Source organism: Manduca sexta, chromosome 27 (genome assembly GCF_014839805.1).
Source record: "Manduca sexta isolate Smith_Timp_Sample1 chromosome 27, JHU_Msex_v1.0, whole genome shotgun sequence".
NCBI lineage: Eukaryota > Metazoa > Arthropoda > Insecta > Lepidoptera > Sphingidae > Manduca > Manduca sexta.
The window spans coordinates 3,324,779-3,340,838 of record NC_051141.1 but is presented as its reverse complement, the minus strand read 5'-3'; the positions used below and the strand labels follow the sequence as shown (position 1 = coordinate 3,340,838).

Sequence of the window (16,060 nt, the reverse complement as noted above, 5' to 3'; positions counted from 1 at the left end):
TTCTATACGATCATTATTGATGCTTTAGCATTTTATCGTGCTACGTTGTATGGTATGTCGGTATAGATATGGCAAATGAACTGGCGAGTGTCTATTTCATCGGGCAACATCAAACACAACATTGTAAATTATTTTAAGCATTGTATTTACATATATTCGTATTAAAGCACAGATTTTATTTTTGATATAAAAACACTCAGCCGTTTTAGTTGCCATTCCTATAGAAATTTTTATTGTCATTGTTAAAGTTATTCACAATAAAAAACAATAACACGTACTTATTAGTACAGATTTAAAATATGTTTAATAATGTAATCACAATACATTATGCGCGAACTTCGCAACGCAGCGTAAGCGCATACAAATCGCATAGCAATACTTCGCTCCCTAATTATATCCAATTATTATTATAAAGCATAACAACAAACGACATTTGAGTGAAACAACAAAAAGTATTAATTAAGCGCCTTATGCTGCTCTATATCACTCTCTGGTCTCACCGCTACTGAAATTGGAAAGAGACAAAAGACTCCGTCAGTTACAGAACTTGAATTATAAAGTAATACTAACTGTTATGCTGTATGTTGTTCTGCGGCGAATGCTGTATGAACATGGAGGGCGGCGCGTCGGGCTGTGTGCCGCGGATGAAGATCGGGTTGGGCGCGATGAGGCCGCCAGCCGGCAGCGTGCCCGCCTGCAACCCGCCTGCCCACACTTGCGGCAGCGCGCCCGAGATCTGCCATGGTGCGAACTGCATCGGCTGCCCGCCCGCCTGCACAATTCCAAGCTAGGTTTAGATCACCAACAAAACTTGCACAAATTGACTCCCGCGTGAGATTTTTACCGTGTAAACAATTACGGCGAGTTGACTTTTACAATTTGTATAGTTTGCACGACTTGCGGCGAGTCAAATGTGTATCGAATTATTGAAATATAGGCGGTAGTGTAAATGCATCCGGATGTTCTTGTGCAATAAATTTGTTGAAAGAACTTGGTAGTCTAAACTTTAGCTGTAGAGTTAGCGCACACTACGATACCCATGGAGTAGTTAATCAAATTTTAACTATAAAAATAAATTTGATATGTTTTAAGTTTAAATACAAATTGGTTAGTTTGGGTTAAGTCTAATATCAGGCACTCAAGCCAAAGTAATGAGAAAAGACGCTATTTTAGAAACACAGTTATAGGTAAATAACGCCGAAATATCTCCACCTATTTTGAGCAAATATGATAACTGCGCTTTGCTTTTGTTATCGTAGTGCGCGCTAGCCTTTACTCTTGATAATTGTTGAACTTTTCTAAACAAACACTACTACGTAACGATATGATAGAGCAAAAGAGAGAGAACGATAGATCATTGCTTTTAAGCCCAATCATTGACACAATGTATTTTATGAATGCTTTAATCAACGTAATAAACGGTGTGATTAAGTGGGAGTGCGTATTAAGAATATCTTGCTATCTCACTTGCACAACTGTATTATACCATCCATGACATCATCAACTGAGTTACACACACGCGTCGTTTGTCCTTTTACATTTACCCCATCGTCCAGATTTTAGGCTGACTTGCACAACTACTCACTAAATATGATTAACACTAAATACGTTTTTATCAGTGACAGCACGAAGTTTTAAATGTGTTGAGCGCTAAATATGTTTAGCAAGTCGTTGTGCAAGACGTAGACCATCTTGCACAACGACTTGATTTTTTAAAACTACTCCTATTTATTTTTTTTGCTAAGTTAACCACCCGAATAATTATAATGGAATACATCGATTCAAATAACAGAATACAAATTTTATTTTTGAAAACGCCGCATAATGGAATGGAAGTGACTGAATGGACTGAATGTATGCGCCAAATAAAAACCTTTATCATTGTCTGTCTTTGGCGGAAATATAAAAAAATGTGTAGGTAATGGAGAGAAGGGATTATATCCGTTGCAGCCGATGGACTCTACTCTTATTTTAACACACTCACAGTGCGTATCCAAGCTTTGCTTTAATTAAAATACAAAAATGGATACGAATATGGGAGTCCATCTCGCATAATTGAAAATTACACACAAAAGAGTAGTTATATCGTGTTTCCCAAATAAATAAGAATATTTCTTTGAAATATGAGTATTTTATAGTTACACACTCTCACGTTTATTTTCAAGTTACATTGAACAAATTTAGGATATCCATGGGTGTTGGTGACTAGGTCTATGCTGACGAACAGCCTCTTCGTAGGCAGTCAATAAAACTTAAGGAAATCAATCTTCCTACATATTTGATATCTCGATGTGCATAAACTTATGTTAAATTGTATGAACACTTTCTTATATTAGGATAGCTTTCAAAAGCTTTCAAGCTCGTCTTTCAAGATTTCAAGGTTTCTGCAAAGTCATTTAAGAAGGTTCTTATAACAGCCCTTAAATCTTGCTTTAACGGTGAAGGAGAGCATCGTGAAGAAACTTGGACACCCGAGAAGTTCTTAGGAATTTCGAAGGTGTGTGAAGTGTACCAATCCGCACTAGGCCAGCGTGGTGGACTAAGGTCTAATCCCTCTCAGTAGTAGAGGAGGCCCGGGCCCAACAGAAATAGCATCATTACGGATCAATTTATTTTATTTGACAGCTCAAAAACTTTTAAATACTTCTCTCTATCTCTCTCTCTCTCGTTAAACAGTACAAGTGAAATGCCTCACCCTGCAGCTAATCTGTATTAGATTTTTTCCACTGATATTAAAATAGGCAGAAGTGTACCATAACATCAATTGTCAAATTGATTTCAATCAAATATAAAACCGCTAAATGTATTTATGCCAAAATGTATTTTGAAACTAGCGGCAGGTATGTAAAATACAAATTAGGTGTTTGAACCACCTACAAATAACATTTTTATGGCGTCAAATTGAAATACAAATACCAAATATGTATTTCTATTTCAATTGTAAGTAAGTAATTCAAATACTGCTCAGCCCTAGTCAACAAAGAATGCATTATATTACTCACTAGAATGCTTTCAAATCGTAAAATAACTAGTTAGAATTAAATTATCAATAATATTTTTCATAATCTAAATTCTAAACTTATGAAAAAACTGTTTATTTCCTGTATATATATATATATGTTTCTTCTCTCGGGAACGGAATATCTTCGCCCAACTGGAACGGGTCGCTAACGCAGTAACAACAGTTGTAAAAATAAAAAATAATTCGCATTGCAATACAGAAATCTTATTCGCTTACAGCACACGGACATTTATATATAATTTTCGTCTCCTTTATAGTTATAACATGTTCTGAATAAAAATTAATTATAATTTATATAACTTTGATAATATAAATAATAAATAAAATGTTTGAAATGTACGAAAATAATACAATAAATACAGATTGATTAAAAGAGATGCGGACATATATTAACAAACTGCTGCATATTTTTATTACACACTCAAAATCAATTCATGAATTTACCGATGCCAAGGAATCAATCCGAAAAATAGTTTCAAACGAGTGCCAATTTTTATATAAATTATAGAATATATACTTAGAGCTTAGATAGGGTAAATTATTATTTATACCAATTATAAAGGTACCAATTCCAAAGAATCCAAGTATATCGCATCTGTAGATTGCTACTGCATTCATTGGACATGCATGAACGTTACCACTTCATTCAACATTATGTGTGTATAAGATCATAAAAACCTTGCGATGCATGCAGTCTGCAGCTGCAAGTGTCACGACTCAGAAGAGAAGTCGTCTTCGGATTCATTCCTTTAGTTAACGAATAGGTAATGTCGATTAGTAAGTTAAAGAACGAGCGAAGTAGGGAATCAGCGTACATATACTTATATATTACGAAAATCACGTGGTCTGTTACGACCAAGCTCCTAAAATACAGTACAGAAGACACCATATTGAAATAGGTTAAAGAGGTAATACCTGTAGTGGGCTGATGATCTGCGCCTGCGCGGGTTGTTGTGCGCCGAGCACTGGTTGCGAGACTTGCACGCATTGGGCCGCCACCGGCACCGTCTGAGCGCCGCCTGCCTTGCCGCCGCTCACCTTACCACCGCACTACAACCACAACCCCGGCCATTATGTTGTAGGAATGTTGGGAGTAAACATGTTGATTAAGGGAAGGTGGTTAGATAGTCGATGCGATTTTTAAGAGAGTCTTAACAGTCGGTTGATGGGATTAATACTTTGGAATATGTAGTGTATTGAAGAATAAAGTCTTTTAAGTACAGTTCCCGCCAATTTTTGTGGCCAGTCTGATTTGCAAAGTATTTCGAGCGGACCAAAGTGAAATATAAATTACTACCTATATGTCCCTATATACTATTTAAATACTTTACTTAAAGTCAGAAGCATTAAGTTCAATGATAAAAAGTTTTTTACTCATAACATGTTACATTCTACCGTTACGAGTAAAAAATTATGTCATGATTGCTTATACAATATCAAAAGGGCAGCATTCTTCAAAGTTCATTGCGATAAAGTTTATACTCAGCCCGTTAATATCACAAATTCAATAATAAAATATATTAAAGTTGCCAAAGAAACTTTACACCACAGGTGTGCTTCCACAAAACGCTTCATTAAACAGAAATAAAGGCCGCTGACAGCTGTTGCCAATCGATGGATCTAGACGCGAGTACAAAACGTAGTTTCGTCTTACAGCGACAATTAGGGACGAGAACTTCGATATTAAAATCGCGAAACGTATGTAATTATGCATTATACCAACATTATCAAGTAATAAATCGATCTGTGCTCGTCTTATTTTTATTATTTATAGTTATAGTAATTCCTCTTTATACTGTTCAATAATACACGAATCTTAAAATACTACTAAGTGATACAGAATTGAAAAGTACAACTAGAACAAACCTTATGCAAGTCGTTCTGCTTCTGTTGTTGGTTGATTCCGGAGACGGTCGGCTGCGAGTGCGCCGGGAGGATGCTGGGCTGTGAGTTGATCACGCCCAGGGGGCTGAACACGAACGTCTGGTTCTGCGTCGTCGGTATAGCCGGGATCGTCGTGTATCCCGGGAACGGAGCTGTATCACATCACTAGTGTTATCAGTGAGCATGGGAATCATTTGTTATCCGACAAGACTGTACACGAGGTTCGAACGGTATTACAATATCAAAAAGCGAGTGAGGTCGTTATGGCATCAACTGGTTGAATCAAGCTCTCGTGAACAGCCCAGTACAGTTATTCTAACACAAGTATGTACAAAATAAACGTTCGCAACTCGTAACCGTTCAGTTCCGATGGTGTTCATGTACAATTCGTCACGAGTAACGAGTCAAGAAACTCACTAAATGCGTGTAAAGCCAATAAAAAGCCGTAATTGCAATGGATCATTGTGAAAATAAAACAAAGCCGACGAGTTTCATTAGCGTTCACTAAATGTTTATCAACTATGAAACTTAAATAATAAGCTTCAAATGAACTTCAGACGGCCAATTAAAAATATCGCTTCAAAATAATGACAAAATAAACATCTAAAGTATAATATTCCCTTTAAAAAAATAATAATAATACATTCACATTTTCAACCAACCACGAGACTCGAAACAAATATAAATTCAGTTTTAAAATGTTTAAACCTTGTTCCTGGTACGTAGTGAGACCTGCAAAATTTACTGTTCAACTAAATAGCGTTGTAGTTCTTCAGCGCCCACAGAGGCCAATAGTAACATTGTGTTCATGTGAAATGTAAGGCTTTGTGATGTCGGAAACAGGGTGTTTGACTACTGCGGAGTATCGAGTGCCGGTACACACGCGGCTCAGTTCAGGTGTACTGTTTACCAACTATTAGCCGCCCGGCACGAGCCCAATGCAAAACAACCCGACGTCCGCGAGCCGTGACGGATAAACAGTATTTACAATAGTCAGATATTTACAATGCACGTGAAAGCTTTGCTACGTCCCTTTGCAAATAATATCGGGATACTGCATCGATGGAGCTTTACCGTATGAAAGTCCAAGTGTTCCATTCGACCACGATCATATATTTGTGAGCGATGTTTGTTTTTTGTGCTTAATGCCTTTATTGTAATGTTTATTATGTTATGTTATGTTTGCACTATCGGTATAATATATTTTGCATCTCTAATTTGTTGTAAAACTTTAGGGGCCGTATTCAAGACGCCTTTCTACAATCGTTAACGCTAATAGAAAAGGAAAAAATTATAACAATGACATATCCTAACGATATGTCAGTCGCTAGAATATGTCATTCTCATAGCTTTTGTTTCCTATTATCGTAAACGATTGTAGAAAGCCGTCTTGACTACGGCCCTATGAACATTTTCAAACCCGTCGTTTTTTAATACACATCATTGCAGTTGTAGGCTATTGTCAGTTTTCGCAGTCGAACACCCTGTTCACGAGTGTTATATAGTGAATCTAGCTATATATAAATTAAACGTGAATACGAGACTAAAAGCTGTCCTATGTAGGAGATGCCAAGCCGGAAATTATAAGTGAATTACGTTTAGTATTTAACGCAAATGTCATAAATGAAGTCATTTGCATCAGCACTAACGACAATATCCACTTCACAGCAAAAATAAGAATATAACAAGGGTCCATATTCAGTTCGCTCGAACTAGATCTATTCTAAGATTAGTTATTGAAGTTTCCATATGGTTAAACTAAGTTAAACTAAGGTTCTTCTAGGTAGTCTACAATATACTTTGTTCTAATTGGGGGCTATTTAAGGCGTTAAAGTGGAGCCCGGGAAAATTCTGCGACTCAACAATAGTCACCGTCATGCTGACCTGAAGGTGTTGATACGTGTAGTGTACAGAGGGCAAATAAGGTTCGAACTCACCAGCTTGGCCCTGCAGTACTTGTTTGCCCTGGGTGGTAAGCATGTGAGGTGCCAGTTGATTGCCCTGGAACGGTTTGCCCGCTGCGATGACCTGTTGATTTTCCACGCGAGATTTATAACTTTTAGGTAAATTGGTTTGTAATTTGAATGAAAATGCGAGATAATGACGTGAACAAACCATATACACATTTTCAAACGCAATGCAATGTGTTATTTAAATCAAATTCCAATGAAATGAGTAAAATAAAAAAAATATTACCACTTATATACACGAGGCTTGCAAATGGAAAACTATTTAGCACTAATTAACAAGTTAAATAGAAATTCTTTAGCAAATCAAAATTGGTAACAAACAAACGTTAACAATTATAGGAAATCAGAAGTTACCATATCTATCTATAGTAAAAAGTTAAATGATCATATTATACACAATACCCATTATCTACGAACTAAAATGGAAATTACGTTAAGCCTTCCCGTTCGATGCTAATTGACATTCAAGTAAGAAACCCTGTAAGAACTAAAACGAGCTATCGACATTAAAAAAGTAAAATATTTATGCCACTAGTAAAAAACCTATACGAAGATATTTTCAGCATGTCTACCAAAGCTTTGCCAGTGGCGGCCACAAAGTAATAAAAAGTCTTGCAGCAAAGGCCACGCGAGGCAGCGGACGGTTTCCCCGTTCGCATTCTGCCTCCTCCCACCCCACCGAGCAAGTTCAAATGAACGCCGTTTCCATATTTTTTAATTATAATTATTTTCACGATACTCAAAAACATTTTGTAAGTACGAGTAATATTTGAAGCTACTAAGGCGACATCTATTGTTAGTAGAGTATTTAGTTATTTAACTTTACTCTAAAACACCACTCATTATATTATATAATGCTTAAGAAACACATAGCTTCAAATACGCGGTTAAAGACTCATTATATGGACGGTTGAAAGGCAAATGTTATTAGCGATACATTTTTACGAAATTTTTTAACTAGATCAAAAAACATAGAAACTAGAGCCGATTTTAAATAAGTATGAAACATTGTTTCGCAAAAATATGTGGCTTAAGTCAATTAACCTTTCAACCGTAGATAATTTGTGCAAAATAATTGATAATACGAAACATCTTACAGTGTACACTAATTTGAGGCGGCAAATGTGCAGTTATTTGTATGAATATTGTGTAAAAGTGACCTGTATCTGTTGCGAGTTGATGCTGGGATGCAGGGCGATGTTGCCGGGCATGATGAGTGGCCCCTGCGCGTTGTACAGCTGCTGCAGGTACGCGTTGTTCGGCAGCGGCTGCTGTATCACCTGCACGCGGCTGTGGCCCCACTCCGCGCTGGAGCAACACTCACGCGCATTATACATGTGTATAGGTAAAAGAAACCGACTTCAATGTTCCTCGATATTTTATTGTCTCTTAATATTTTATATTTGTATTATCAAGGTAAGTTTAAGATATTTAACGGTTAGTTACTTTAAGATTTCTGTTACATAGAATACGTGAAAGAATAATAGATGTTTTTGTTATATGTACCTAGGGACGATGTTAGTAAGGATAATTATATTTAAATTAAACTATTATACAGATTTTATCGCGGTTTTAATATTTTACTTTTCTCGCGACGTTTCGAAGACATTGCAGCCTTCATGGTCACGGAGGGGACTGAGGGATTGAGTAAAATATTAAAACCGCGATAAAATCCGTAAAATAGTTTAATTTAAATGTCTAACATTCGCGTAAACATAAGAAATCCTTAATTATATTTAAAAAAACTATTATTCAAAGTGGAGCAGTTTTTGTCTTGCACTGTCGGCGTTCGTCGGACTGTACGTTGATACTTAGTGTTATATTTTCATTTTACAAGACGAAAACGAAACATGTATCTTACGTAGAATAAACTCTCTGTACGTAACAGTTACGTGCTTAATATTAATAAATATGATATATCTATGATACTATTACACATGTATTCGTTATGTTGTGCAAAATATACTGCATTAATTTGTTATACGTAGTTCTACCGGAGCGGTTATTAATTAAAATCAGTGCCTATTTATGTTTCATTTCCAAAAATTTAATGAACTTCATTAAATTCCATTATGGCAGACGCGCAACTCATCCTTAGCTCTGTAAATAATAACGAATAGGGAATTTAATATTTCATATTCAATCCTATTAATATAAAATAAAACAAAAAAATATTTCGTTTTTCATTAATACAAAAAATATATGCGGCGAACAGACGGCATAGGCCATAGTACAAGCTAACGCGGTTAAATCCAGTGTGAGACGCGCACCTCGAACTTGGCGAAGTCATACTATTGTTATTGTTAGGCTAGCTTTAACATCGCAAGGAAACCAAAACCTACCCGAAAGTTATTCGCAAGAAATTCGAAATTAAAAAAGAAATGTAGAGAGAGAAACTTAACAAGCCTGGCAATCCGTATGTGACCATCTCAGTAGTACATGAGATCCCCAAACATCGAATCGGCTTAAATACAAAAGAGAGGAAACTGCAAATCACAATAAATCCCTTATTAATTTTGTCCAGTTAAAATATATTTAAAACACGGAACCTATATTTGCGGTTTAAGAAAGCCATTGTAAAATGTTAATCGTAACACGCTCACAATAAAATGGCGGTTTTATTGTTGAGCACTGTGTCCGGAGTCCGCGACCGACAATCAATGTCACTCAGAAACTCTCGGTCGAGATTCGAAATAGAGGTTACGGACGAACCACAGCGACCCACCGTACAGAAACGTGTTGTCGAATATAAAATAATATCGAATTTTAGTTTAAGTTATTTATAAAACTTATGAGTCAAATGAATTATAGCTGGATTTAATAGAGAAGTCAATTAAACTATTTTATACATACAATTGTATTTTTTAAGGCTATATTTCATCGTATAAACTTACTTAGTTACTATAAGTGCCGATTCAATTCTCAGTTACTTAGAATACTTATTAGTTTTGTTCTAAATAAAAGTTCTTATTATTTTTTACTAATTATCATTTAGCTAAGAGGTAGTAAAAAACTTAATGAATTGTCGTAACTACATTAACTTAAGAAATGAATAAGACGATTAATGAACTGATGTTTAAATGAACCGATGTGACGAACCAGTTCCACACCTACTACATTAGAAGCGAATTTGTTACACGGACTAAACAAAAATCTACTGATTATATATAGCTTTTGCTAGCGGCTTCGTCCGCGTGAAGGAGTTTTCCGGAATAAAGTCCCGCTAAAAAAAGTATCCGATTTAATTATATTTATGGCTTATTGTTTTGTATTGGCTTCCACATAAAAGGTAGATCTATATGTTGTCGCAGATTTTAATTTAGAACTATTTAGGACAAACAATCCTACGATACATCAACTTTCTCTAAGTTCAGCGTACGGCAAGATAGCATTTTTTTTCCGACTTACTTGATATGTATCGTTATATTATGACCAAATTACACAAAATCATTATAAATTGTAACCTATGTGTTATTCTGATGTATAACGTATATTACTGTAAAGTTTCATCAAAATCCGTTCAGTAGTTTTTTCGTGAAAGAGGAACAAACATACATACATACATACATCCATACATCCAACCTTAAAACTTTCTCATTTATAATATTAATAGGATAGTAGTCCAACAAAATTCTCTTTAAATAACTAAATTTAGGACCAGTCTTCCTTATAATGCTATGGTTATTAAGACAAAATTTCGCAATGTCTTGTATGTTCGAATTTATTTCGGGTTCAGTGGTCTTACGATATTCAGAGCACTCTTGATCATAAAAATAAACACAATAAAATATTTTTTAACTTATATAACAATTGTGTAACAGAAAACACGAACATTTCAAAACACTTAGCTATAAAGTAAACTTTGTACAAACTCTTTTAAAATTAACGAAACGGTTCAAACATGAAATAATCAAAGTATTTTTAGAAGGGTATATTGATATGTACATGTACCTGGAATTTATTTTAACAAACGTTTTAATAAGATATTTAACCGTCATCAAAAACCAGTAAAATCAAAAAAAAATATTTATCTCACCAGGTATATTCCTGTTACCAATTTTGGAGTCGGTCACTAATTAAAATTATCAATCATCCCCTATATTTCTACACTTAGGTTTTTTTCATTTCCAAATTTACTAATATGAGACCAACTACAAGGTATGAGAAATGTACACATAACTCAGTGAAATCAATGAGTGAATACGCAATCATCCCACATTTTTCTACCCTTTCGAACAGATTTTTTTTAAATTTTTATGGAACCAAATTCGGAGAATATAACCTTATCCATAAAAAAATATCAAAATTAGTCTGCTCCGTCAGAGTTATGCATGGTCTAACATAAAAAAATATACGTATCGAATTGAGAACCTCTTTTATTTTTTTTTTGTCAATTAAATGTGGATTAAACTTAGACCGCTTTTAACTTATCGCTAATCTGAATTAATATACGCTATAAACGGTCTGTATGAGAATTCCGACCTAAACTATTTATATATTATTACTACTTATAGTAAACGTCTGCATTTTCAAACTAAGTTTTGATCGAGATAGACCTTTGTCTAGCGCTTTCGCTTCACAATTATGGACCTTCGATCTATAGAAAGAATTGGAATTTTATATTTTGCGACGTTTGGCACCCTGATTTGAGTAAGTTCATTAAGTTCAATATCGCACCGAATTTAATATGGCAAAATAAAATTTGTTAGGGTAGATTATGGACACTATATAATATATACGAATTATAATAGCAAAAACAAAAAAAACGATTAGAAGTCAACGAATGTTTTATTAAGATCGCGACATTAATGAAAGCTTGTGTAATCCGAAGTTAATTTTCAAACGGCCCGCGTAACGGACCGTGCATTTAATGCACTTTAAATAATCACAGTTCATTGTCTTCTTTCATTACACAAAATCGATAATTAATAAATCCGAACACATTATAATTAAAAATATACCTCCGGCAACAGAGCGCTATCGAATCTCTCACACAATGCCGGCAACATTCAAATTATTAGTACAATATTTAAACAAAATTAAAATAACTTTCGCGTAATTAAATTAATAAACTACTGCACAATATCGGTGGTATGCACGTATTAATTAATAAAACTCACATTGAACATGGCTTTTGATTTTTCCGCTTTAGTTTCGATGCGTAAATTTTACCGTTTTTCAGGACCATGTACGGCATCGTTAGCGTGTATCCTGTTACCGACCTTCCTGGATACTGACATAAATTCATCAGTTCATCAGTTTGAGCAGGTTTTATTTTTAAGTTTAGTGCTCAAAACTAAAATACATCAGTGTTACTGGGAATAATTAATCTCTCCTATGTGTACTCACAATGTTTAATTAGTTTTAAAATTATTGCTTTGGCTAAGGGTGGAATTAGGTTTCACAGCACGGACCTCGGTCGGGCGACGCGTTGCTGTTAATCGCATTGTGGTGCCGACCGTCACGGTGTATTTGATAATTGGTATGTTTATTGCATAATGTTTATTTCCTATTTTAATTAATCGTTTTGGCGGGAATATCTGTTGCACCCCCTAGCATTGTCGGATTTATATTTTTTATTTACTTATGTTTTTGACGAATTTTGTTTAAAATGAAATTCATGTTCCCCTTTTGTGTTGGTTATTTATCTTTTGTTGCCGACCGATTGGAACTGCCGATTTATTTGTCATTATATTTACGTAAAACAGGGTTTCGTGACGAGGAAATGTAGTTATCGACCGTGGCTCGTGGAGATGGTATTTTATTCTCGTGTTTATACTGATTTAAATAGATGAGATGGAAAAACAAACGAACGATAACCTTTTTCATCAGACGGAGAGTTTTATTTTTCGTCTCCTGTAATGTATTGACGGGTGATTTATAATGTATTTGTACTTTGCAAATTGCTTTTAGTTAACTGATGTGAACGCATATATGCTCTGTTCTTGGGCCCGCCTTAAGCAACAGTTGGATCACCTCGCATGTTCACACGTATTTTAGTCACGTCGTTTTGTATGATTACTTTTGAAGTATTTAATTATTTATTATTTTATATCATTGCGTATACACAAGGCGTTATTTTTTTAGCAATAGGATACAAGTTTCGATCATCACCTAGGTCCAAAATATTTGTTAATCGCAGACTCCTGTCTCGGCGGCCAGCTCGGACATCGATCTCGCGGCCTAGTGTTTCGCAGCCGGCTCATCGCCACTTCGCCACAAAATGTTAGACTTACCTAATTTGTTGAGGGTGTTGTGTGTTCGAAGGCAAGCTTTGCAGGGGCGGCATTGTCGATATGCCGGCATTAGCTTGCTGTTGAATACCGCCGCCTGTCTGCTGCTGTTGCACCTGCAAACCGTGCTGATTAGTTCTCTCATAACCAAAATACACTGACCTGGTAGTAGTTCTTTTACAAACTAATTATATACCATTTTAAGGAAATTTTGGTTATATTTATTATAAAGATAAAATACGTCGTTACCAGTAGGTACTCTATTGTTGCTGTTATATGATTTTTACATTGTTACCCTCTTGTTCATAGACGTTATTTATCTAAGGACGGCGCATTGCTGTGATAACAAGTCTGTTTCTCAGTGCTGACGGCATGGCAACCTTCGCAGTGCGTATACATAGGGCCTTTGTGAGAAAGCTGAGAAACAGTCTTGTTATCACAGCAATGCTCCGTCCTTAGATAAATAACATCTATGAGTAAGGGGGTAAGTATATATTTTTATATATCTTTTGCACAACCCCTTTTTTAATTTACTGTTAAATAATAAATCTAAATATAATATGTAAATAAATAATAAATAAAATAAATAATAAATCTAAATATAATATCTAAATATAAACACATAATAAAATTGTTACGGCCAATGTCTGTATATTATATATTGAAGAAAGAATAATATAGGGAGTCTTATTAGGGTAACAAAAGCCAAAACAAGTGTTTATATTTTTTTGTCTGTATGTTTGGGCACGCATCACGCGAAAACAACTGCATGGAAATAAAAACAATTTTCACCGATGTATTGCCATTGAATTTTCTTTTCATGCGGGCAGTGTTGCGAGCTAAAGCTAGTAATAAATAAATGTTAGGTACAATTATCCGAAAGACCGGCACTTCTGATTTAATTCTCTAAATTTATTACTAATCTACATTACGTTCAATTGAAATACAACGAGCAAATCGGTGAGCCAAGCTAGTCCACAACGCAACCGTATAATCCCATCTATACGAAGCCTTATCCGTATATTAAAATCGAAATAATATTCGGATATTTAAAGTAAATACGGTTGAAATTCCGCATGTGAAGTAATACGATCTATGTGGGTGTAATGTTGAATTAAAACATACTCGCGAAACCCATGTCATTGCCCTATTATTTCTCAATAACAACATGCCCAGTTTTCAATACAAATAATTCTCACACACAGATTACGCATCAATCCCTGAAGAGGAGCAATCGCAGAGGCGCAACCAGAGCACCCACTTTTCGCCAAGTATGTTCCGTCTCATGATGTGATAGGGGGCGAGCCTATCGCCATATCAGGCACAAATTCCAGGCCCCGAGCTGATGTTGCGTAAAAAAACCCAAATATCACCGACGCTGTGCTCGGTCCGGGATTCGAACCCAGTATTTCAGAGCGCTGTTGTGCCGAGCATGCAATTCACCTAAGCCACCAAGGCAGTCAGTCCGAGTATAAAAAAATCATACATGGGTATTTTAAGTTTAGGCTAAACTTTTGGTAATAAAGTATTTTGGAATGTGAGGGGAAGTGAGTACGCGCAGATCAGTATATGATGCTACATATTTGTAACACGCGAAGAAACTCCTAAAAAGAAATATACCGGCCTGTCTTAAATGTTCAGGGTTGATTATGACGTAAACTTTTATTATTGTATTCTCTCACTACCAGTTTTTTAGTTTTATTGACCAGTTGGTCAGCAAGTGTTGTAATCTTCAAGTTTAAAAGATATTATCGCTATTATAATTATAGACGACGAAGACGCCATGACTTTGAAACTCTCATTTATTCTGGTGCATTTTGGTGCGGTAAACTTTTAGTAGATGCACGTGCAACAAGTTTGTTGATTGCAGCATAAATATATAATATATAATGCTTAATAAAATATATAATAATAATATCAGCTCTGTATTATATATACTGTCCCATTGAAAGGGATTTGGCCTTACTCTACCATCACTGGCCTAGAGCGGTTTGGTAGACTTCACAGACCCGCAAAGTTCCTATAGAGAAATTTCTCAGATATGCAGGTTTCCTCACGATGTTTTCCTTCACCGTTAAAGCAAGCGATAATTCAAAAAAATAATGCACACATCATTTTAGAAAGTGTGCTTTGCTGTTTTGTACCTGCGTACATTCGTTTTCGGCAGTCCATTTCACGCCCAACTAGGCTATCGCTGCTTTTAAATAATAGCTGAATAATTCAACAAGTAGGTTTCACTAAAACCAAGCGTTCTTTTCAACCACTATCCTTCTCACAACATCACCAATAAATACACAGATCATTTTCTCATTATATTTATAGTCGGTGGTCATGAAGTAAAGTGCTTGATCGTTTGTTGTTATGCATATAACCACAAACGGTCGTGAGGAAGACCACCAAAAAATTGGTAAAACCCCACATTGACCTACGAAAAGGAATCTCGTTCCGTCATAAGCCTGTGTATACCAGGTCGCGAACAGTTTCAATATATCTCCAGATAACTGTTTGTCGAATCAATATGTCTCGACACACTTTGGCACAAATTGTAGACTCTGTGATACTAAACAGGAAAGCTCAATATCAGCGGGGTCTCTAAGGAAGCCTCGGATAGCGACACGACGATCGTACTGGAATATAACTACGCCTGTACACTTAGTGTAAAGGTAATATGATAGTACCTGATGCGGCGCCATGTTGCTGGGCATTGAGGAGACCACGGTGACTGTCTGGTGATGCTGCTGCGACGCCTCGTGCTGCGCCATGCTCATCTGCTGAACTACTTGGGATTGGCCGTCTACGATCTGCGTACAATCATCAAAATCATCAACTTTGTACGATTGTATTAAGGTTCTAATTCGTGGTGGAGGTAAAAATGTTATTTGTTGCCTGATTCGATCATTGAACTGGGATACTGATACCAATGAACCAAGGAGACAAAACGAGATATAATG

At 35.7% G+C, this 16,060-nt stretch overlaps 1 protein-coding gene across 11 annotated transcripts in view; it reads right to left on the bottom strand.

Annotated features, from left to right (window-relative positions):
* Window positions 1-16,060, bottom strand: part of LOC115444870 (polyhomeotic-proximal chromatin protein) — a 59,317-nt gene that overhangs the window by 14,971 nt on the left and 28,286 nt on the right. For 9 of the 11 annotated variants that reach the window (XM_037443869.1, XM_030170827.2, XM_030170830.2 and 6 more), the window contains exons 6-12: window positions 15,788-15,910; window positions 13,113-13,225; window positions 8,037-8,184; window positions 6,844-6,934; window positions 4,889-5,058; window positions 3,938-4,072; window positions 571-772 (exon numbers count right to left, since the gene is read on the bottom strand). In XM_037443869.1, coding sequence (XP_037299766.1) covers window positions 571-772; window positions 3,938-4,072; window positions 4,889-5,058; window positions 6,844-6,934; window positions 8,037-8,184; window positions 13,113-13,225; window positions 15,788-15,910 — 982 coding nt within the window. The remainder of the gene's footprint in view (window positions 1-570; window positions 773-3,937; window positions 4,073-4,888; window positions 5,059-6,843; window positions 6,935-8,036; window positions 8,185-13,112; window positions 13,226-15,787; window positions 15,911-16,060) is intronic. The other 2 variants (XM_037443871.1, XM_037443872.1) reach the window with 2 other exon arrangements.